General features: G+C 28.9%; 2 protein-coding genes across 2 annotated transcripts; both read left to right on the top strand.

Moving 5' to 3' along the window:
- The first annotated feature begins 1139 nt into the window (after positions 1-1139).
- LOC102583376 (MADS-box protein CMB1-like) lies at positions 1140-6381 on the top strand. Its single transcript, XM_006345040.2, has 8 exons — positions 1140-1341; positions 3033-3111; positions 3877-3938; positions 4115-4214; positions 4880-4921; positions 5025-5066; positions 5217-5362; positions 6080-6381. Exons 1-8 carry the CDS (start codon positions 1157-1159, stop codon positions 6162-6164), a joined length of 741 nt encoding a protein of 246 aa, XP_006345102.1. The 5' UTR covers positions 1140-1156; the 3' UTR covers positions 6165-6381.
- Positions 6382-16248: 9867 nt separating this feature from the next.
- On the top strand, positions 16249-23589 carry FUL2 (agamous-like MADS-box protein AGL8 homolog). Its single transcript, XM_006345039.2, has 8 exons — positions 16249-16625; positions 22246-22327; positions 22413-22477; positions 22555-22654; positions 22728-22769; positions 22936-22977; positions 23069-23184; positions 23285-23589. Exons 1-8 carry the CDS (start codon positions 16441-16443, stop codon positions 23397-23399), a joined length of 747 nt encoding a protein of 248 aa, XP_006345101.1. The 5' UTR covers positions 16249-16440; the 3' UTR covers positions 23400-23589.
- Positions 23590-24453: the final 864 nt, after the last annotated feature.

Below are 24453 nucleotides of genomic sequence, written 5' to 3'. Positions count from 1 at the left end.
AATGGATCTAGAAATCAAAATGGGTCACTCAAAACTTAAGAAAGTTTACATTTGCCAAATCGACACCAATAATATAGAGTGAAATCGACGTCAATAAAATGACATTGATATTGAATTTTACGGATTAGTAAAAGACTACTGAAATGAAAATAGTGGATAGAGGTGGGGATGAAGATGGAGGAGGAGATGTTTCAATGGAGAAAGATATGTATTGAGGAAGACAACAAAATGAAAAGAAATTTTTTTTTAAAGAAATTAAAAAGGGGACCCACTAATTTCATTTACCTCTTATTAAGAAAATTTACATATTTTAAAGATTTAATATATATAAAAAATTATTTAAATAATTTGTCATATATGGGCCAATAAAAAAAGGCCATGCATGTGTAGGGCTTTAAAAATTCAGCTTTTTTTCCCTCTGTTTTCATGCACTTTCAGGAGAGTGCATTCACTCTCTCTGCCACATCATCCCTTAGGGGGTGTTTTAATCACTTCAAAGATGTTTAGGGGGGAATTTAAACACCCGTATAGTTTAAGTACTAAAGTAAGTTTTCGTGCCAAGTTCAATTTTTATTTATTTATGTATTTTCCCTAAAAACTACATTTTAGGAAAGAACGATGTACTATGATACTCTCCGTTACTTTGCCCTTTGGTTTGATAGTTATACGTGCTAAGTTCAGTGCGAACAAAGTTTGGAGTTATATAAAATAACTGATTTGGACAATTAAAAGTAGCGCTTTATTAGCTTGACGACTATTGAGAATATAATTAAATAATAAATGTATGCTTTCTCTAACAACTTAAACTTTTAGATGAGATTATCACACACATCAACATAGTATCAAAACAAGTAGAGGTCCTGAGATCGAATCGACACGCAAATCAAAAGAATCTCTTCAACAACTACTACTTAATACAATTCATTAACCTAATTTATTTTTTCTATTTTAACTTTTTGAGTTTTTTAGTGGGGGTGTAAATGGAAAGGTACCAAAGATAGAGAAAGTCCCAGGGTTTCCATATTTCCAACTCTCTCTTTCTTTCATTTATTTTAATTTGTACCCTCTTTTGTTATCCAAAAGTAGTTGAGCTTGTAACCAATAATCCCCCTTTATTTTTTATTATCTGTGGAAAAAATTGAAGAAAGATTTCAAAATGGGAAGAGGAAGAGTTGAGCTTAAGAGAATAGAAAACAAAATAAATAGGCAAGTCACTTTTGCTAAGAGAAGAAATGGACTTCTCAAAAAAGCATATGAACTATCTGTTCTTTGTGATGCTGAAGTTGCCCTTATCATCTTCTCTAATAGGGGTAAACTCTATGAATTTTGCAGCACTTCAAGGTATTTTATTTTATTCTCATTTTATTAACAACAAAGATGTTTTTAATTTAAACCTAAAGTCATTCATTACCAAAACCCTTTACTAAGTACTTTCATTAAATTTAAAATCAATTTTAATGCAAGATCTGAGTTGTCTTTATATGAATTGAATTATATATGTACCGTATTTTAACTATATTCATATAAGATCTTTTTTTTCTGTCTCTTTATATAATATATTTTAAGATTAGATTTTGAAAGATCTACTAATTAATATTTGTTTTTTCAAACTTTTGTGTATTTGGAATTATTTTTTGTTTTAATTGTTTTAAAAGTCTTTAAGATCAGAATGTTCTTGATTATTTTTTTAGGAAAAAGATTCCCCGTATATAGAGTTGTTTTTTGATCAGTAGATTGATTTTTTAATGAGTTCCGATAGATTTTCGTTCAATTTTTCAATGAAACTATCGAGGGTTAATGATCAGATGATTACTCGATTAAGAGTTATTATTTGTAAAAAAAATTATATTTCTTCTTAATTTTTATATTTATGAGATGAGTTAGTTTAGTGATTATATGAAAAATCGTCTCAGATTATTGAGAATTAAAACTCAAAAATTCTGAAAACCTTACTATCAATTATTTTACACATTACAATATTTTTACTGTTAAGATTTGATTTGCAGACAAGGTGTCATGTTTGACAGTGGCAAAAAAAACTGTTATTTTTGTTCTTTGATTCCCAAGACGGATGAGCAAAGGCTGCTTATTATGTTGGTTTCCAATAAGAGCCAAAATTTAAAATCTTTTTGTAAAGATTAGAGAAATTAATAAAAATTATTTCCACCAGATCATTGTCAAAATTTGTGACCCAGAGTTCATATAAATTGGTAATTTTTACTTCTCGATACAACAACAATAAATTCACTGTAATCTTATAAGTAGTATATAAAACGGTGATGTATACATAGTCTTATTCTTATTTTTTGATGATAGAAAGATTGTTTCTTATAAATCCTGACTCAAGTGTGTTAAGTAAAGTATATTTTGATTAAAAAGAATTACAATTTCACTTATATGTGTTGAATTAATAATATATTTTGTAAGCCAATAAATCTAAATAACATGAGTTAATCCAGACCCTTAATTATGCACCTTCATTATCAATTTTTTCAATCCTCTCCCAAGAACAAATGCTTCTCTATTTTGTGCACGAGTCAATTAATTCTTCCTTTTCAATAATGAAATATGGGATTTTTGTTTAGCACTGATTTTTCTGTTAGTTAATTGATACTCATTGAAAAAACCTCTTTTTTTATGGTAATTAGTATAGTCTTCATTACATTTAAAATGACCTACCATAGAACTTAGGAGTTTTTCTTCATAATAATGACAACTTTTGGTTTTGCAGCATTGCACTGCAAAGTGTTCCCAAAAATAAAAATAAAAATTATATATTTATAGAGACACATGAAATTAATAGATGTTTACCGACCAGGATTGTGGTAGAGTGATAAGTATTATTTCCTCCTTAACCAAGAGGTCTCGGATTCAAGTCTCTTTCGGTACAAACTTACCTTTGTTAGAAAATGTTTTACCTCTCAATGTGAAATTTTTCACTGTGACTTCTAATGGCTTCAATATGGATATCAGACACTAATAGAGAAAACCAAAAAAATCAAAATAATAGATGTTTCATTTTGTTATTGCAGCATGGTGAAAACAATTGAAAAGTACCAACGTTGCAGCTATGCTACTTTGGAAGCCAACCAATCAGTTACTGAAACTCAGGTACTGCTTTACATTTCAATTTATTTGCCTTTTCTTTTTTTAATCAATTTCAATAAGAATGTATCTTTTTTATTTTTTGACAACTCTTTACTGATAAGTTATAATTTCCACGTAATATATTCAAAGTCACAAGATTTAAGAACATGTTACATGTTTTAGTTTTAAAATACTAGATTTAAAAATCTTCTTTAATTTCTTAAATATCCTTGTCAAATCAAAATCAAACAAATAAATTATAATTATTCATGTACTCTTTGATTTGTTCATCTTCTCTCTGATAATTTCATTCGATCAGTTCCATCTAACTGAAGGAGGAGTTTAGACAAGACTCCTAACCTATATATTTACCAAAAATATAAATTACATGGAAGAGGACATAAATCTTAGCCTCAATAACATTGTGAAGGTCGATAAAATCAACTTTTAAAGACATTTGAGTCAACTAAAAAGAGTATTCTGGTGAGTATCACCACATAAAGACTTTTTAAGGGGAATATCTCCTTAGTAGAATATTTCATACCAAATACCTTACTCTAAGACCTTTAATTAAGGTGAGACAATCCTATGAATTTGACGCCTTAAGTCAATGCCAGACAAACATATTTATCGAATTATAATCCTTGCTATTTGTTAGTTATTGATTTATGATTTTTATTAAAATGACCTTGTTGTTTTCGTTTTTATTGTTATTTATCTCCTTAATTTGTCATTATTTTTCATTTTGATATTTCAACAGACCTTTTAAAACAATTATTTTCCTTATAGAATAACTACCACGAATATCTGAGGCTAAAAGCTAGAGTTGAGCTCCTCCAACGATCTCAGAGGTAAGTTTTGTTCACTATCCATGTCTTAAATTAGTTATCATATTTTATTTTTCGAAAATCAAATTCAATATTTCGAAATATAGTTTGATGTATTACTAACTTAAATACATTATCTAATATGGTCCGTAGGTATACCCATTGATTTAATTTGGTATTTTTTTATGAAAATTACACAGAAACTTTCTTGGTGAAGATTTGGGGACATTAAACACGAAGGACCTTGAGCAGCTTGAGAATCAATTAGAGTCTTCCTTAAAGCAAATCAGGTCAAGGAAGGTAAATTATTTAATCTAATTACCACTTTCAACCTTAAGTGACTCTGATTCATTTTAAATCCTTTAAAAATTACCTTGATTGCTTGCTCAATAGGTTGTCTAATTGATCCCACATTATTTTAATAACAAAAATTGACAATACCTTTCTTTTTATTTGAGTTTGAGGTATAAATTAAATAGTATCCCCTTAGTTTCACACTATCAGATCATTTCAAAGATTTTTTTACAAGTAATACTCTTAAAATGTAAAATTCGAAATCTTAATAATAAGATATATTAAAGGCTACCATTGATCCTTGCAAATTGCAATTATGGGTAGATTGCGAATTAAACTATCTTGTCTTTGCTTACAACATTTATTTGGTTTATAAACTAATAATACACAAATCCTAACTTATAATTGTTTTATGGAGGTGAATAAATAACATAGGTCTTATATTAAGAGAACTTAACAAGCGGGTTGAATTGGATATGAGTGAGTCAAAAACAGACTTAACAAAAATATATATAATATTCGATTTGTCTATATTTAATATAGAAAAAACTGAGTTAATCAACATATAATATGAATATCTATATTATCCACTAAAAATAGGTCGGATTATATGATTATTTTTTTTAGTCATTTTGCCAATCGTATCCTACAACATAGTTTTTAATTTGCAGACACAATTCATGCTGGATCAGCTTGCAGATCTACAACAAAAGGTACTCATTATAAAATTCTACAAATTTCCAATAATTAATAAAGGGAATAATTATGCGCGAGAAATTGATCTATTTAAAACTTACTATGCATTTTAATTTTCAGGAGCAAATGCTGGCAGAATCTAATAGATTACTCCGTAGAAAGGTAAAAACCTTTATGGTCGTGTGTAATAACTAACTTGTCTTATTTTTAAAATTATATATTTCATAATTTAAGACACTTAGGTATAACTTGATAGCATAAAAAGTTTTTATACTACGATATATATTATTGGTGTTGTGTTTTTTTTTTTAGCTAGAAGAAAGTGCAGCTGGATTTCCACTTCGATTGTGTTGGGAAGATGGAGCTGAACATCAAGCTATGCATCAACAAAATCGTCTCCCTAACACAGAGGGTTTCTTTCAGCCTCTTGGATTGCATTCTTCTTCTCCACATTTTGGGTAATTACTTATTATTATTAAAAATAATTTCGCTATTTTTACTTTTATTTCGATTAATAGATCAATATGCACCAAGGTATGGTCTAAATATAAATTAAAAAGTCGAAAATGATCTTAAAGCCCTGATAAAGTTATTTGGTACATGTATATACTAATGTAAGGTACTATATATCTTAATTGATAAATGGATGGACAGTATCACCCAATTGACACGAGTTGATTCAATAACAAATGTTATAAAAAAAAAAAGGCAAATATAATGTCCAAATTGGCTAATTAGGGACCTGCACTCTCATTAATTCATATTAAAAATTAGATTTCTACTAGAAAACATGGAATTGGATACGAAATTCCTAGATAATTTGTTGCTAAATAATTTTTATTTAATCTGTAGCTAATACATAGCTAAATGAGAATAATATGAAAATTTTGTTGTTTAGCAACAAAATTTTGTCCGTCTCTAAATTGTTATTATCTTGTAAGTGATCTTCAAGGGCATCTCCCCAATCCATTCTTCCCGACGCCTCTCTCAATCAAATCCATAACTTTAGTCAAAACATATCCTATTTTGACTCTTACCTTCTCCATTACTATGTTCTCATACGCAAGAATACTTGTAGCAAATTCTATTTATTTTTCGCCGCTTGGATTGTGGTAGTGACAATTCTCATGTTATTATTATGACATTTGATTGTTTTTCTGTTTATCCTTTTCTAGGTATAATCCTGTTAATACGGATGAGGTGAATGCAGCAGCAACTGCACACAATATGAATGGATTTATTCATGGATGGATGCTTTAATCTAATAATTCGAAGAAGCTGATCCATGTTTGGTTCAACCAATATACAGTAATAATGTATTGCATGTATTATCCTTTTTGTTGTGTTGCAAATTATATTTAGTTCAAGGATTATCGCGGCGATCGATTAATCGAGGACAATAAATGTAATGTATGCATAAGTTGCTACTTTAACATTTGAACCCTCCTGACTATGCATTTCTGATTGTATCACAATATGTAATTAATTGGAATTGTTGTATTTTTGTATCATTGAATCATATGCTTATCTTGTACTATATATCAATGTTGCACCTCCATGAATATTTCGAATGTGCATATCTATAATACATTACATGATTCAATTGAGCGATGTTCGTTGTGAATTATGATTGATCTAATTTTTGTCGAAGAGAAGCAAATAAAAGGTTTTCATAAATCGAGTGACTTTGACCCTAGTTGTGGCTTTTTGTTAATTGTGGACACTTTGGGATTTGACATCAACAACAAGGCTTCAAACAATGGTTAGGACGTCGTTTCAGTTTATGTGATACTGCTTAATTAGATATTTAATTTTTTACTAACAATGAAAAACTTTTGAAACTTGTTGACACCCAATTTTGGCCTAATATTTTCAAAATTCGTAACTTTTAAGTTTTATTTATTTAATAGTTCAAAATAATTTTTATATAATTTTAAATAAGTTTATCGATAACTATCCTTATTTATCAAAAATTATGATTTTTTTATTAGTTAATTTTAAAATTGCATTTTTACATGTCATTAGTTACGTTTTATTATATTTTTTTTAATATTCATTTTATTTGTTACATTCGTTAATATTCATTTTGATATTTTGCACAACCTAAAAATTCATTCAAATACAGATAATATTTCAAACACAAATATTTTATTGATCGTTGATTTTGGCCCATGATTTTAAAATAATGGTATTGTAATTTTCAACTCCCTATATAAAGTAAAGTTTGTCCATTAGGTCAAGGGGTGGTGAATTATTTTTTTAGAGAGGTTGAGAATTTTCAGATTTTTATTTACAATAGGGTTTCACTATTTATAAATTTTCCGGCGCCGCTACCCCGGAATCCGGCAAAGTTCCGGCAACTCAAAGCCTCCATTTTTTCATTTTTCTTTCTTTTCCTGTCTGACCAGCTCACAAACAGAACCAAAACCTCCTTCCTCACCACCTCCCTTCTCCAACCAAAACCCCACCTTAAACCACCTACTCGAAACCACCAGCTCCATCGCGACCCACCACCACCGGTCACCCCTAAATCTCCCACGAAACCCAGCTGGTCAGCAACTCACACAAACCGAACTCCATTTCCGAATAGCTTAAACTTGCAAACAGCTACCAAATACAACTCCAAAACCACCGAAAACGACCCTAAACAACCTCTTTTTAGAACCCACCATCGGAGCAACATTCACCGCTTCCGTTCTTGCTTTTCACGATACACATTCCGGCGAACGAAGTCGACAAGATCGAGCTCCGACCTTCATGCCGTTGAGGTGCTAGCTCCAGCGATATCATTGTCCCCCCCCCCCAAAAAGGGATCAGATCTGGCCTAATTTCAACATGGTATCTTCTATTACATTTTTTATAATTGTTTTTGGTTCTTTATTTGGTTACTGTATTTTGACTTTTGTAAGATGATTTGAGTTTATTATTTTGTTTCATTCTCATAGTTATTCAATTTTATTTTATTTTATTGTGAGTATAATTGTTGCTGGTTGTTTCCATTACCGCATAAGGCATATCATAGCTTGTTTTATTATTATTATTATTATTATTATTATTCATGTTGGCTTTATTTATGTTGTTACAATTAATTTTGTGTGTTCTCTGCACATTTAGGTCATTATCAAGTTTGAGTTGCTATAGTTATTGATACATTTGACTTTCGCTATTTATTATCTGTTTTTTTTTTGTTCATCTTCTTAATTATTTTTATTTCTTTTGAATAGTAAACTAGTTCTGAATTTTATTTTATTTTTAATTGTTTAGCTTCCTTTTGTTGGCTAGTTTATTCCTAAGTTTGTCCATGTATCACCTTATTGAGGCCGACTTTAATTTTTATTTTATTTTTTTTACATTTGTTACTGTTCTTGTTAATTTTATTATGTCAACATTGTCTAATTCACGTTATTTTCATTGTGGTGATCTCCTCATTGTTTATGGGTTGGTGAGGTTCTCAAACTTCACTTAGAGTAATTTTGCTAATCTTTATTTTATTGCTATTTATAACTTAAAGTTAAAATGGCCAATGAAAAAATTTCTCCGTCGATTTTGGAGGCCTTTCCATTTTAAAAGACGGAAATTTTAGTTTTATGTTTTATATTTTATTTGTTAAAAATGGCCAATGAGAAAATCTCTCCGTCGGTTTTGGAGGCCTTTACATTGTAAAAAACGGAAATTTAGTTTAAGTTTATATATTTTATTTGTTAAAAATGGCCAATGAAAAATACTCTCCGTCGATTTTAGAGGCCTTTTCATTTTAAAAGACGGAATTTTAATTTAAGTGTATATATTTTATTTGTAAAAAAGGGCCAATGAGAAAATCTCTCCATCGATTTTGGAAGCTTTCACATTGTAAAAGATGAAAATTTAGTTTAAGTTTATATGTACTGTCTGTTAAAATTGGCCGATGAAGAAATTACCGTCGATTTCTAAGGCCTCTCATTTTAATAAGACGAATATTTATTTTCAAGTTATTGTTTAATTCATTTACTTTTAGTCGTATTTATTTAGTACTAATACTTTTACTAAGTGTTTTTACAGGTACCCCGATGTCACTTCTCATCGAAGTCATTCGAATAAAGTTTGAATGTTATATTCATTATGATGTATATTGTTGACGATAGACAAATATTAGGTTGTTTCTCATATTAAATCTAGGTTGTTTCTTATATTATTTTATTTTATTACTTGTGTATCTTGTATGTTTGTTTTATTTATATATTATTTTTATCTCCTTCTCAATTTGAAAAAATGAACTCAGTCGGGACACACAATTGTGGATTTCGAAGGATGCCTAACACCTTCCCTTCGAAATAACTTGAACCCCTCACCTAGAATCTAATGGTTTCGTAGATCACTTAAATGGTTTCCTATTTTTTCCTAAAATTAGGTGGCGACTCTTTTAAAATTTGTTTATTCTTAAAATTCTTTTAAAATTGAATCAATTGTTTATTTTTTGAGTCACCGCGACGTTTCGCCCTATTCGAATAGCATAGGGATGTAAACAAAACTTATATCTGGTCTAAAACAAATATTAGGGCTTATTTGGTATGTGGAATTGTACACTAACAATCCCGAGAGTAAATATATAATTATTTTATCCTGCGTTTGATTGATGAGATCATGTATAATAATCACATGAGATATGTACTAACATGGTGGAATTAGTTATCACACCTACCATATAGAAAGCATGATAGCTAATTTCATCCCAATCCTTGAGATATTATTGTTTATCTCATCCTTCTTATCAAACGAGTCCTAAATATTTGTATGTCTACAAATTATATTAAAACAAAAAAAATGTATCAAGTTATTTTAAATAACTTAAAATAAAAGAGTATCAAATAAATAGAAATGGAATAAGAAAGATGAATAAGTTAATGTATTGGACAAATTAACAAAGTGTAAAGAAGACCATTATTTTATCCCCAGTACTTTAAATAGGTAAAGAATAATTCGAACGAGATTCTGACGTTGGAATCTAATTCATTTGCAATCTAGGCATCAATGGAGACAAGATATGCACTTACTTATCGACGCAACATTTGCGTTTAGAATATGTATGATTTAAAGTATATATCGTTCAAATATAAGTAATCCGTTCAAATATTACGTCTATAAGCAATGTAAGCTTGCAATGAAAACATCTTAAAATTTTCATAATTAAGGAGTAAAGGAATTCCCTCCTAATTAACGCAAAGCAAATATCAGATTAGAGTGATAAGTACCTGTCTTTATTTAAGTGCTACTAGCAAAATACTAATTAAAAAAAAATGTTTGAAACTTGGCTTCCAATTGGTTCATGATTGCCAACCACACAATTAATATCACAAATAGTTTCTGTTATGTCTGCTCAAAAAATAGTATTGACATATATAAGAAGAATTCACAAATTCTTCGAAAAAATAAAAAAAAATCTTCTCAACTCCTTTTTTTTTGCCAAGGCATCAATTACTTGGTTTTGCTTCTGATACACATGTGTTTACTTGTTTGGGTTTAGCAAGGCCTATAACCCCACCTACTCCAACTAAATTTCAACATCCTTTAGACATGAGACAAGATTCTTATTTCATCTTCTTCATCATCATATGGAAATACGTATTAAATAACAATAATAACATATTCAGAAAAAAGATTGATTGAAAAACTATTTTTAGAAAATGATTAGAAATAAATATAAGAGTAAAAAGCTTAATGAAAATATTGAAAGAAAGAAAAAGAAAAATGCTAATAGTATAAATATTGAAGAAGAATATGTATAAAATATGTAATACATTTTGCTTTAATTACAATCCAAAAATACTTGGAATACCAAAAGAATTTATCACGTTTTTTAAAATAAAAAATAATAATTAAGCACGCCGGAATGGCCTCTATAGATTTTTTCTAAGTGAATAATGGAATAGGAAAAAACCAAAAAATAAATAAATAAAAAGTAAGCAACATTTCTAATTTTAATATACTTTTTAAAATATATGATTTATATTTTGCAATTTTTAAAAACTAAAAAAATCACCCAACTCAACTAACTTATCTCAGACTCAAACATATAATCAAATTGGCTTTAAAAGTGAAATTCTAAAAATAGATAATCACATAATATCATAGATTAAATCTCATATACGAACTACTCCATTTTATTATAAATATCTTTTATTACTTTATTTTAAAAAAAAATTGAAGTTAATTGTGTTTGATTATTGTTTTTGTAATAGTTTTTTGCATTTCATTTTCGTAAAACAAATATGAAATATAATTTAATGGAGTTATTTTTATAAAAATTAAAAATTAAAAAGGTTTTTGATATTTTATAAATTCAAATAAAACTTCAATTTTTTATGATCAAATAATGATTTTCAATAAAAAAAAATTAAAAAATCTTATAACAAAAAGGGATATTTAGTTATAGCTACCAAGTTTAGACATCCTTTAAATGCCTCTCATTCTTACTTGATTCGGCCAAGCAAAAGAATTTGTCAAAATTTATGATTACCTAAAAGAGATAGGGCCCATTAGTGCAACTTGCATATAAATCCAATTTCTATTGGGCCCAGCCCACGTGAAACCCCTCTAAATGAATACTGTTACTACTGTGTAGTCGGGTAAGTCGAAGGTCTTTTCGAAAATGTTTTTTTTATTATTTCTATAAGATAGTGACAAAGGTTATGTATAATTTATTCTTTCTCAAATTTTGTTTAGTGAAATTTCACTTGATACTATTGTTATGTTCTTTTTCTTTTTTTTATAATTCTGCTTTATATATATTTAGTTATATTATGTTTATGATTTTAGATAATGGATCAAATATGTTAACTGTTGCTTTATATATATATTTTTTTATTTTTTTTACTATATGTTGTGTGGTAAAATAAGTAGTTTCCCATTTGAGTGGAGACAATATTATTGAGTTGTTTACATTATTATTGTTCTTTTCCTATTTTTCTTGTTTCCCTTTTGGTGTATTTGATGGTTATTATAATCATGACTTATTTTGACTTTAATATCATAACAAGGCAAGAGTGCACCTTCACCTCAACGTGTGTCAATTTAAACCAAATACTGTTGATATTAAATAGGAGTAACATTTATGTTACCACTTTTGATGTGTCAGAATTTTATTACTCCATTTTCTTTGATCCAATTGGTGTAATGTTAATAAAGGGATATGTACAATAATATAGCAAATTATATATAAGCGTACAATATATATTTTATAATTTTACATAATATTATGAATCAAGTTTAAATATTGTTTTTTTTGCATACATTGTATATCAAATTGTGTTTTGGGCTTAAAAAATGTAATGTAAATTTTGGATTATATTTTGAAATGTAAGTTAGATAATTATGCTTTGATGAAAATTTTCATTTAATTATGAGAGAATATTAAGTTAGTAATATAAATAATTTGAGCATCTATTGGTTAATATCTTTTTATTCCGAGACAAGTTTTTCTAAATTCCAATTTTGGTTTCTTATTATTTTTTTGTCAATGATTCAACGTCGCAATTTTAAAATTAGAAGTAAAAATAGTTACCATATGAGTCGAGACGACTACAGGTATGCTTGGATTCTATTTTGGTGAAAAAAGAGACGTGAATTATTACTCTATAATATTAGCTGCCTATTTTGTCATCGAAGTCTATCTGAGAAAAAGACAAATATTATAAATTCATGTCTTGTTTTGACTTTTTGATGACTATAATAACACTTTAACAGTTTCAGATCAATTCCAAATTCAGCTTATTATTTCTGCCTTTTAATTAATTTATTTATTTTTATATAGTTATTATTCTTTTTTGTGGTCCAGTTTAGTTAAAGTATACAAATATATAATTACATATCTATATATATATATATATATTACCTTTGTTTAAATCTCGAGAAAATTGATGAATATAATCTCGAGTAATTTAAATGAGTGGAGCAATTTTTAGGGGACAACTAAATTTGATCTGATTATAATTTATAATTAGGACACCAAAATTTTCGCTTACAAATCATACTTATTTCATAAGATATTTCTTGCCTTTCATTTTACTTGGCCTTTATAATAAAAATAAATTGTTTTATTTTACTTGTCCATTTAGCAAATTAAGAAAGTTCTATTGCTTTTTTCTATACTATTCTTAATATTAAATAATTACATAAAATAAGTGTGATCAAATTTCGAATTTTAAAATATCATTAATAAGATTAATTTGATAAATATATCTCTAATTAAAACTTTGTTAAGAAATGCGTCAAAACTTAAATATACAAAGGTCAAATAATATAAAATGAAAAAAATTCCTATATAAAATTCGAGTTCAATTTTTTCATTTAGTGTTTCAGTAAAATATGTGATGAAGCCAGCGCATGGGGGGCCTTAATATTAAGCAGAAACTATACAACTTTCCATCTTTTGTTCTGGCCTACTTGCCCTTTCCATACTTGGTTGCAATTCCAACTTATTATTTAAACTACTATTCATTTCACAATATTGAAATTCTTATAATAGTTAGAATTGGTATAGTAAAATTATCATATATTTGTTGTTTTTTAAGAAGTGTGTCACATTAAATATAGACCAAGTACATGTGAATGTAATAGTGATGGATGAACTAGCCGATGCCCGATAGGAATTTAATCTGATCTCTTCTACATACATAACAAATAATTTTACCATTCATAAATAGTGCTCATTTTTCGTCAATCCGGACCCCCTAAGCCCAAGTTGTCTACTACTCTATTAATTATGTTAGGTTCTGGAGAAGCAAAAATTACATGAGTTTTCCCTGTGAGGCTATGAAGCATATATACGCAATGATAATGGTGTCTTTTAGGCCATTGTGATTGACTAGTCCACCACGTTATCATGTTACATAAAGTGTCATATGGTACAAAGTTGTTCATGTGGAGGATTTACATTGAAAAAAGACTAGTTTTTGTGGATGATTCTAGAGAAATATGAAATTTTTTCATGAAAGATTATAGAATTGCATAAAAGGTCCCTAAAATATTCTAGGCATATACAAATTTCTATAAATGGGACATATGTAGAAATTATTATTTTTACTTTAGCCATTATATGAGTAGTATAAATAAAGGAGCATCCATAGTAATTTTATCAAGTAAAAATCCAAGTTCTGATCTACAATACAATTATTTCTAGCAATTCTCATGTGTTCTCTCTATCATTTTCTTAGCGATTCCTAAAACATTAGACTAATTTGGCATAGCAAAATCGTGAGTAGTACCGACTCAACAAGATTGAGGGCCTAAAGCGAAATTTATGAGAGGGGCCCTAATATTTTTTTTTCATCATATATACTTTATTTAAATCTACTTTTCTAGCTTTTTTAGATGCGAAGTCATTAATTACTGTTTTATGATCAATTTATTTTAATAATTCCATTTTAATTGATAATATAGCTAATTCATTCAATCTCTCTTGAGACATTGCTGACCTTAAATAAGATTTGATCAATTTTAGTTTGGAAAAACTTATTTCGACTGAGGCAACGATTACATGAACTATCTATTTTAGATGCGAAGTCATTAGGTACTGTTTTATAATCAATTTGTTTTAATAATTCCTTTTAAAATAATATAGCTAATTCATTCAATCTCTCTTGAGACATTGCTGACCTTAAATAAGATTTGATCAATTTTAGTTTGGAAAAACTTATTTCGACTGAGGCAACGATTACATGAACTATTAATATTATTCTATAAGCAATATGTGTATTTGGAAAATGATCAAGTCTTTTATTTGATTGAGTATTTTCATTAGATCATTATCTTCTACTTGTATTATTTCTCTTAACACTTTTTATTCAAAAAATAAATCTAAATCATCAATATCAAAATAACTATTATGTGTTAAAGAAAATTCAAGATTAAGACAATGTTTTTTTAAAATTCTCATTAATTAATGATTTCAATTTTTTACTACTAAATAAGAAATCAATTGTTTTTTTTTCTTCTACCATTGCATTAAGGTGTATGTGTAATTTTCTTAGAAAACTATATGGTAAAGTGTTAGTAGTGAGAAAATTAAGATTGAAAAGTAAGTTTTTCAAAATAAAATAGGCATATGAAATTTCAACTTTATAGTCGATTGGTGAAAGATGTGAAACATAAGAATAGGGATGGGAAGGTGTACAAATATTCTCTCTCAAGAAAAAGTAGACATAAGAAAAGCTATTCCTAGTTGAGTTTTTGCTAAAAACAAACAAAAAATTCCATCATTACGCCTAGGTGAAATTGAAATCCATTAACAAAAATTAAGTTACAATATAAATTGTACTATGTTCTTTCATTATTATCATTGGATTTTAATGCTGCCATATTAGTCAAAAAGAAGTGATTTTCTAGTTGTTTATAATTATTCATTATATATTACATATAAAAGATATGAGATACGTAATCATTTTCTTTTGTTCAAATATAAAAGAACAAAAGATCTTATTTCCATTATCTAGTTACCTAAATTTTTTAAAATTAATTTTCGGATTAATTTTCATACATTTTGACTAATTTTATAAAATATTTATCACCATCCTTTAACAATATGTATCATACAACTCTATCCACCAACACTAATACATAAAAAGAATCATTTAATATTTTGAGTACACTTAATATTTTTATCTCTCTTAAAATTTGAACATGAGACCTCATCCCCGTCACTTTTTTAAATCAAGATATCAATTAATATTTATCTAAAGAATTTATTTAATTTCTTCTATTAAATAATTTGCTTTATACTTAGATAAGAAGTAAACATTTTTTTTCTAGAAATCTCCGATGGAGGGGATTAATTAGACATTGACCCTTTTCAGTTTATTAATGGAGCAGGGTTCAAAAGTCTTTGATCATCCCACCCTTCGCCACCCTCGAACCTCCACTCCCCATATCGTCCCATTTTCATATTTTTTTGTTAGCATATTTTTATATATGAAATTTCTAGAAAATTTCCATCTTTTTATCATTTATAAAATATAAATAGATTCCTTCATATTATTTTCGCCACTTTTAATTGTCATAATTTCATTTTTTAGAGTCAAGCGATAATAACTCTGACTAACATTTTACAATGTATTTTTTTTATCATATTGATATGCAATTTCTAGTACTTTTCTTATAATTTTTGATTATCTAAATTTTTAATTTAAAATATATATCAAATTAATGTAATCTAATATAACTTTAAAAAATAGTTAAATTAATTTTTTTTAAAGTAGAACATGACAATTAAAACTAATTTATACATATATGCGTCGAGTATATGAAAGGGAGAGAGGGAGTATAGTACGGAGTATTAATTATAACGACTGAAGAGTATTCTGAACCAATAAAAACTCGACAACACTTTTGACGAAACCACTCTGGTATTTATCAAAACCTCTCCTTTTACCTGGGGAGATCCTTCCACTTCCCAATAATAACGATATAGTTTTTTTTTTTCTCATTTGCCAAACAAAGAAATACTAAACATAAATATCCAAAAATATATACACATACACACAAGAAAGAAGAAGAACAAATTAATATGGGTAGAGGAAGAGTACAATTGAAGAGAATTGAGAACAAAATCAATCGTCAAGTAACTTTTTCAAAGAGGCGATCTGGTTTGCTGAAAAAAGCTCATGAGATCTCTGTGCTTTGCGATGCTGAAGTTGGACTCATTGTTTTTTCAACTAAAGGAAAACTCTTTGAGTATTCCACCGACTCTTGGTACGTATCCTCTAATTCTAATTATATATGTAGTTATTTATTTCTCAAATTTTTCCTGCACCACTATATTTTGACTTTTTTCCTATCATCTTTTTTTTCTTCTAGTTTTTGTGTGCTGAAGTAGACCTCAATAATATTGCATACAATTATACAAAACTTATTTAAGTTGATTTTTCGAGGGTTTAATTTTGATAGAATTAACAACGTGATTTTTTCTGAATTTGATCTTAAAAAAATCTAGTGTACAGATCTATTTGAGAATGGATACAAGATTTTTTTTTGTTAATTAAATCTGAACAGATCTATTTGAATAATACAGGAAATAATTAAAGCTTATATCTTAAACAGTACTAATTATGTAACTGAATAGAAAATGGAGATACGTATGTAGAACTGGAATGAGGTCATTTCACTAATTACATAAAGCAACTATTGTTATATATAATTAATTATAATACGATAATAATTAACATAATCTTTCTCTTTTAAGTATATTAACAACCCCAGTACTGTGTGATGCTGTCGACCCAACTATTTTCATGACGATTTCTTTAAAAAAAGCTTTCTTGTGGGCATATCTCGTGAAATTAGTTGAGTTGGTAAAGCGTACTAATTGCAGAACGTACTCATGATCCATGTCAATGGTTCAGCCTTTCAATGTTATACTCAATGGTTGTTTAGTGTATTTTCTGGGTACAAGGGTGAACCCAAGTAGGGCATGCACTAAATGATACTTTAACAAGTTAAATTTAGTACTGGAGAGTATTTATATATAGTACAAGTGGTAAGTAAGAGGTTTTAGTTTAGAATTATGAAATATTCAGCTTTTTATGATGGAGGTAATTAAAAGTTTGCTTATGCCAAAAAGAACTCTGCATTATTATCATTATTATTATTATTATTTGGTTAAAAGAGAAATTTTATATATATATTTAATATGCATCCATACAAAGCCGGTGGGCCGGAATATTACTAGTATGCAATATACTATGTCGCCTTTCATTTCCAACAAAAAATGATCCATCCTTGTCCGCTTCTAGAGTCTTCCATTAAAGCTTGATTCTGATTTAATTGAGTCCCTTATTCCTTTGCTAGCAAGTCCGCCACCTGTCCCTTTCGACTATGGTTGATCTATGGGCTCCCTCCCCATCTGCCGGAGCAACTCCTCACGATCCGATTTCTCGAGTCATGATGGCACCTACTATACCCTACCAATAGTTAAGTCAACCCATAACCCAGAACATCAAGTAATGAGTGTAAGGGCAGAAACTAGCGAAAACAATAATCTAAACAAAGACAACAAGGTGGAAACAACCCAAAATAAATATATACAGAAATCCCTCCCAGAACCTGCAAGTCACTAGTACAAAGCTATCTAATAAAGAGTACAAGTCTCAAAAGTAGACCACAACAAAGCGTGTCTCAAAGGCAACAAGACTAGCTAAAACAAAAGAAGGAGACATGAAAAACCCAAAATGCCAAGTGCTCTCCCTCGTCTCCAAATCACAGCTGCAAAAAAAGGTTGAAGCTAATCACCACTGATAACTGGTACTAGAACCTGCATCACGAAATAGATGCAAAGATATTATAAAAGTGTAGGTGAAACAGGGGCGGCTCAACGTAATCGGAGGCCTAAAGCGAAATCTTAATTAGAGGCCTAAAATCTAAATAAACTTCACATCCATTTATTTAAAATTTATTTTTCATACATTTTTAAATGCAAAGTATTACTTAATATATTTTTTTATATATAAATGATTTATTCGATTTCCTTTTCAATTATTAGTTTTAAATAAGAGTTTATTAATTCAACGTTGAAAAATATTATTTTACTCGGGCAATCATTATATGAATTGTTAACATAGTTCTACAAGTAATAAGTTGACAAATTTCAAAATAAATATAAGAGTTAGAACCATAGCTTTGATGAAGTTGATAATTTGGTTACCCCACATTTTACTATGGTTGCTGTAATGCTTGAAAATGTAAGAAGAAATGGAAAAATAATTTATAATTCAATTTGTTCAACACTTTTCGACTATTAAATGATATTTTTGACAGAATATTACTCTAATTTATCACCAATTTAAAGAAGAGTGTAAAAGGAGTTTAAAAAGAAAATAATGTGAGTATTAGTAGAGAGAGTGTAAGAAAATAAAACAATATTTTCTTGATTTCTTCTATTTGAATGGGATTGAAGAGAATAAATAATAATTTTAAATATATACTTTTTATCATAATAATCAATATTTTTTATAAAAAATTAACACATAATTTATTGTTGGTAAAAAATTGAGGCCCCCTAAAATTGGGGCCTAAGGCCAATGCCTTATTAAACTATACATAGAGCCGGCCCTGAGGTGAAAATACAAACTGTACATGCAGTTGAAAAGTAGAATAAAAGAACTAAGGTTACTGAGCAAATATTTCTTCAGGCTTTGAGCTTTGCTCTCTTTAAGGAAATTCAGGTCATTATTGAAGAATCTTTCTTCAGAATATAATAGTTTGACAACATCATATGACTCGAACAAACCTTGGACAAGTTATTAATTTCAAAGCTCAACCAAAAGAACACATTACTTCAACAAAATAATATTCATCTTTTGTAGAGAATGAATTTGGAGACTATATTTCTTTCCCTTTTCTCAAATTCTTTTTCACCACACCAACTTTCACTTTTTCAAACACAGTGCAAATACTTTCCTACACCTCTCATACTTTTTTTTTCCCTTTTCAAACAATTAAGAAGTCTCTCTTTTCTTTTTCCTTTTGGCAAGGACCCCTACTTGTTCATCAATCACCAACAAAATAGTACATAAGAGAGAGGGACATAAAGCCTAACTTCTTGTCAACATGCTCATCCCTTCTCAATTGTGAAGATAATCAATGTAGTGCTAGCTATACATGGATACATCTTGACTAAAAAAATTTGCTCAACATTTTTAATATTTGAGCATATTTCATAACAATTCTAAAAAATGCAATATTGGAAATGGTTGAATTTTATAAGTTATGTAATAGTATAACGTATTTAACATGATCTTCGATATTATATATATTAAAAAATAAGGATATCTTCTGGCTTTTCATATTTCCCAGCAAATAACTAAGGGAAGACATTGCATCATTAATTCTTAAATCTTATTGGTAGTGCTGTGCAACAATCATTGCATCATATTTTGTCTAATACAAGGCTCTGTAGTGACTCCGCAAGCATGTGCATGCTAAACCCTACAACAAATAAAGGATTTTGTGTCAATTATTTAGAAACATTATCGTTATATTATATTTAGTGTCAATAATAAAAATGAATATTTCTAACGAACACTTAATATAAATATCTTTAAAAATTTTAGCGATTCTGAATGTAATGACAATAACTCAAATACCACTAACAGGAAAATATATTGCCGCTAAATGTCTTTTTTTGTTGTTATTATATATAAAAGTATGTCTATATATTTCTTGTTATGTCATTGTCACTGAAAAATTGGTTTTAAACTTTCTCATAAGGTTAATTCCAAGCACTTTTCGTAGTAAACAAATCTGTCTGGTTAATTGTTCAAATAAAGAGATCTTTCTCATTATTAGAGATCTCAATATTAATCATAGTTTGCGCAATCTGTCTATATATAGGTGTTAGAATTCTTTCGTAGATTAATTAGCAAGGTAGTGAGATAATAATATTGTAAAACATGAGTTGATGGTTATATTATTTATGTTTGAGTAAGTTGTTAGTGGTAACAATCGTGATTACACGACTCACACCAAGTAATGAACACTATCTCATTAATTTATACACATCAAAATAATGTATATTATAATTTTAATAGTAAAAATGCACTTGTTCCAACATGAAGCAAGGCTTTATATTTATCAATAATTTATAACAAGTATTAGAAGATACAAGTTCAATAGCTATTCATGTTGTTAAAAGCTCGTTGCTCAAGTTTGTGGATTTTGGGGGATAGGGAAATTTAAATGTCAAGCAAGTTTTATATAAGGATCTCAACATTAATTTAGGATCTCAATTTAGATGTATCACTATTTTGTTTGACCATGATATTGTTCTGGTAACCAACAAGGGTTGTGGTGGAGTGGTAAGTACTCCTTCATTCTTAACCAAGAGGTCTCGGGTTAGAGCCCCTTCGGTACGGAGTCGCCTTTGTTAGGGAGCGCTTTACCCCAATGTGGGACTTCCCGGTGCGAATTTGGATTAGTCGGGATCCAGTGTGGATACCGGACACCGGGTGGAAAACCAAAAAAAAGATATTGTTCTTGTAGTTATATGACTCATCGGACTCTTTAAAAATATCTATGGATAAGTAGTGCATTTTTGGAGGATCCGACACAAATCCTATAACAACTTTGAAGAATCCAAGCAACTTAGACGAGTGAAACAAATGATGTTACATCTTTTTTTTTTCTTTGGGGTCTCCTCATAACACTTTTAATTTAAATAATTAAATGTTTCAAAAATATTGAAGTAACAAAATTTTATTATCTTTCAAAAAATAATAATAAAATTTAGACATATCATGTTGTAATTTTAGGGTGATTATATACTAATACAAGTTGATTTTTTTAATGGAAGTGTAAATATAAAGCTTTAATTTTAACAAAATTAAACAAATTTTAGGGTGAAGAGGTTCTCACGAGAACCTTTTATTTAGCGGACTATCCAATTCGACCCATATGGGTTGGATTGATGACTATCTAGAAATGGATTAACATATGGATATTATTCATATTATCCACTAAAAAATGGATATTCAAATGGATTATATAGATATTCATATTATCAAATATTCATTTGAAATGCTTGTTTAGGTAAGAAGGGTGAAAAATAAAATAAAATTCGTATGTTTGTTATTTTCATGAATTTTTGTTCCAAGAGTTTAAACTTATTTTGGCTTTTAGTTTGTGTCTCACATGACTATTTCTTAATATAGCTGTTAGTTAATACATTTCTATCCATTTAAAATATGGACGAATTTAATATTTTATTCATTTTATTTTGCTGATCCAACCCATCCAAATTGCCATTCCTAGTGATAAGTGCATATTAAGGAGAATCATGTCTGAATGGATAATATATAGTTGTGGCTCGATAAAGGAATATATGAATAATAACATTACATTGCTGGAGTCTGGAATAAGAACAGCCCCGTCGGTCGTCGAAAAATTACGTTGTATATATGTGTCAAATTCTACATTTAAATGATATATATTTAAAGTTTGACACCCTTAACAAAAGTAATGCATTTTGCACAGTGGTAATGGTGTCCATTTGAATGAAAGAGTTTCAGGATCGAACCCGAAATAGAACAATATTTTTTTACAGACCATTATTGTTGAAGCCCCTTAATTAAATTTTTTGTTTGTTAATCATTAAAACTCACATAGCTCAACATAATATATATCATCCTATTTTTAAAACTAGGCCGTTAGATTACGCGTTGATATGTGCTATCTTCTTGGTGCAACCTGATTATTGCATGTACACGATGTTACTGTGATGCAATTTTAGGCCAAGAATATATATTTTTCTTGCGCTGGGTTAGTGCAAGCTAGCATTTATAAAATCTTTGATTATTGTCGTTTCTCTTTGTGATGTTAGCATGGAAAGGATTCTTGAAAGGTATGAAAGGTACTCATATGCTGAAAGGCAGCTTAATGCTGCTACTGATATTGAAACCCCGGTATGTATGCCTACGTCTTTGTTAAATCTCATTTTAATTTATAAATATTAATAGAGGACTAATTTTGTTTAAATACTTTTTGCAGGGGAGCTGGACTTTGGAACATGCTAAGCTTAAGGCCAGACTTGAGGTTTTGCAAAGAAACCAAAAGTACGTACTCAATTAATTAATATAAAAATGATCCCTCGTTCCTACTGATCGACGTATATATATATGATTATTTACAGGCATTATGCAGGAGAAGAGTTGAACACATTGAGTATGAAAGAGTTTCAGAATCTGGAACACCAGCTCGATTCTGCTCTTAAGCACATTCGATCAAGAAAGGTACAATCATGTACATGTGCAGTTTCTTTAAGAAAACATTTTGAACTCATCAAGACCTTCTTTTTTCTTGTAGAACCAATTGATGCATGAATCCATTTCTGCGCTGCAAAAGAAGGTATGAAGCTTAATTATATCATATAGAGCTTTTTCCATATAAACTTGCCTTGTACAGAAGATTGTTCATATAATCTAGTAGTATTATAATCAATTTTTGTACAAGAAAAACCAGGGAAAATTTTGTTGCTTCTAGCTAGCTATAGCTTTGTTTTTACATGACACAGGACAAGGCATTGCAAGAACAAAATAACAATCTTTCAAAGCAGGTAATTAATAATTAATTTTCTTGTAAAATGTTTAGATTTCACTCAACAATTCGCGATGCTTTTAACATGTTTGGAGATATTGGTTGAACAGGTGAAGGAAAGGGAGAAAGAGATGTCCCAACAGACTCCGTGGGAGCAACAGAGTCATGATCATCTCAATTCATCTTCGTTTGTTTTGCCACACCCCTTTAACAACCTTCACATGGGGTATGTTCTTTGTCCCCCATCCAATTTTATAAATATTGTACTTTCATGTTATTCATACCCTTTATCATTAGCTATTTGATTTTACGCGAAAAAATTGCAGGGAAGCATACCCAACTGCAGGAGACAATGGAGAAGTTGAAGGATCATCGCGGCAGCAACAACAAAACACTTCTTCTGTGATGCCTCCATGGATGCTTCGCCATCTCAACGGTTGAATTAAAACTTATTAAGTATAAACCAAGCGGACAATATTATGCTATGTTATGTTATCTATTAATCAGATATAGTATATATATGTATGTTACATATTAGACAAACACAACTTTCATATCTAGTTAATTGTGTATTGTGTATATATGGCTGTTGTGTAACAATATCCAGAATATATTGTAGTAGTACTATATATCATCCTCTCTTTGGATATTTTGTCTTTAACGTTTTACCACTAGTACTAATATTTATTGCTCATATTACTTCCTTTTGGTTTTCCACCCGTGTTTGGAATTCGCAGTGGAGCCCTGACGAAATTTGGATCGATCGCTGCAGGGCTCATTGGATGTAGTGTTCCTAACAAGATTTTTTTCATACTCAGAGTTCGAACTCAAGACTCTGGTTAAGGGTGATGAGAATGAGAATGAAAATATTATTTTTTAATCTAAGTAGTACTATATGTCAATTAGATTCTTACATATATATGTTTATATGCTATATAGTATTCTGATTATTAATTTTTCTTGTCTTCATTAATATACATTTCATGCCAGATTGCTTCTCAATAATTGGATTAGATTTTCGACAACGATATATATGGAAGTGCTAAATGGCCAGAAAATTAAAAAAACTATAATATTTTTTTAATTTTAAAACAAACTGATCTTTTTTCCATTTTTTAGTTAAAAGGGTAAAAATATTTTAAAAAATAAAATAACATAGATAAAATATCATTCTGATCAAATTTTCTGGCCAAAAAGATTTTTCCATTTATTTAGATATATATCTAAAGTGTGTGCGTGCACGTCGATAGTTAACATAAAATTTAGAAGGCTTTCATTAATTCCCCAAAAAGACCACAGATGTTGGACCTTAATTAATTCAAGATAACTTTTTTTTGTTACCCTATCCGGAAGGAACATGAGTTTAAGAATTACGAAATAGTTAGATACAGAAGTACTCGTGTTATATATAGCCTTTTCATTATCATAGAATAGAAAATTGGAGCATTTTGTCAATCGATTGATAAAGAAACGCGAACATAATAATTTCAGTATT

Source organism: Solanum tuberosum, unplaced genomic scaffold (genome assembly GCF_000226075.1).
Source record: "Solanum tuberosum cultivar DM 1-3 516 R44 unplaced genomic scaffold, SolTub_3.0 scf00062, whole genome shotgun sequence".
Lineage (NCBI taxonomy): Eukaryota > Viridiplantae > Streptophyta > Magnoliopsida > Solanales > Solanaceae > Solanum > Solanum tuberosum.
This window is presented reverse-complemented; position numbering and strand designations above follow the sequence as displayed.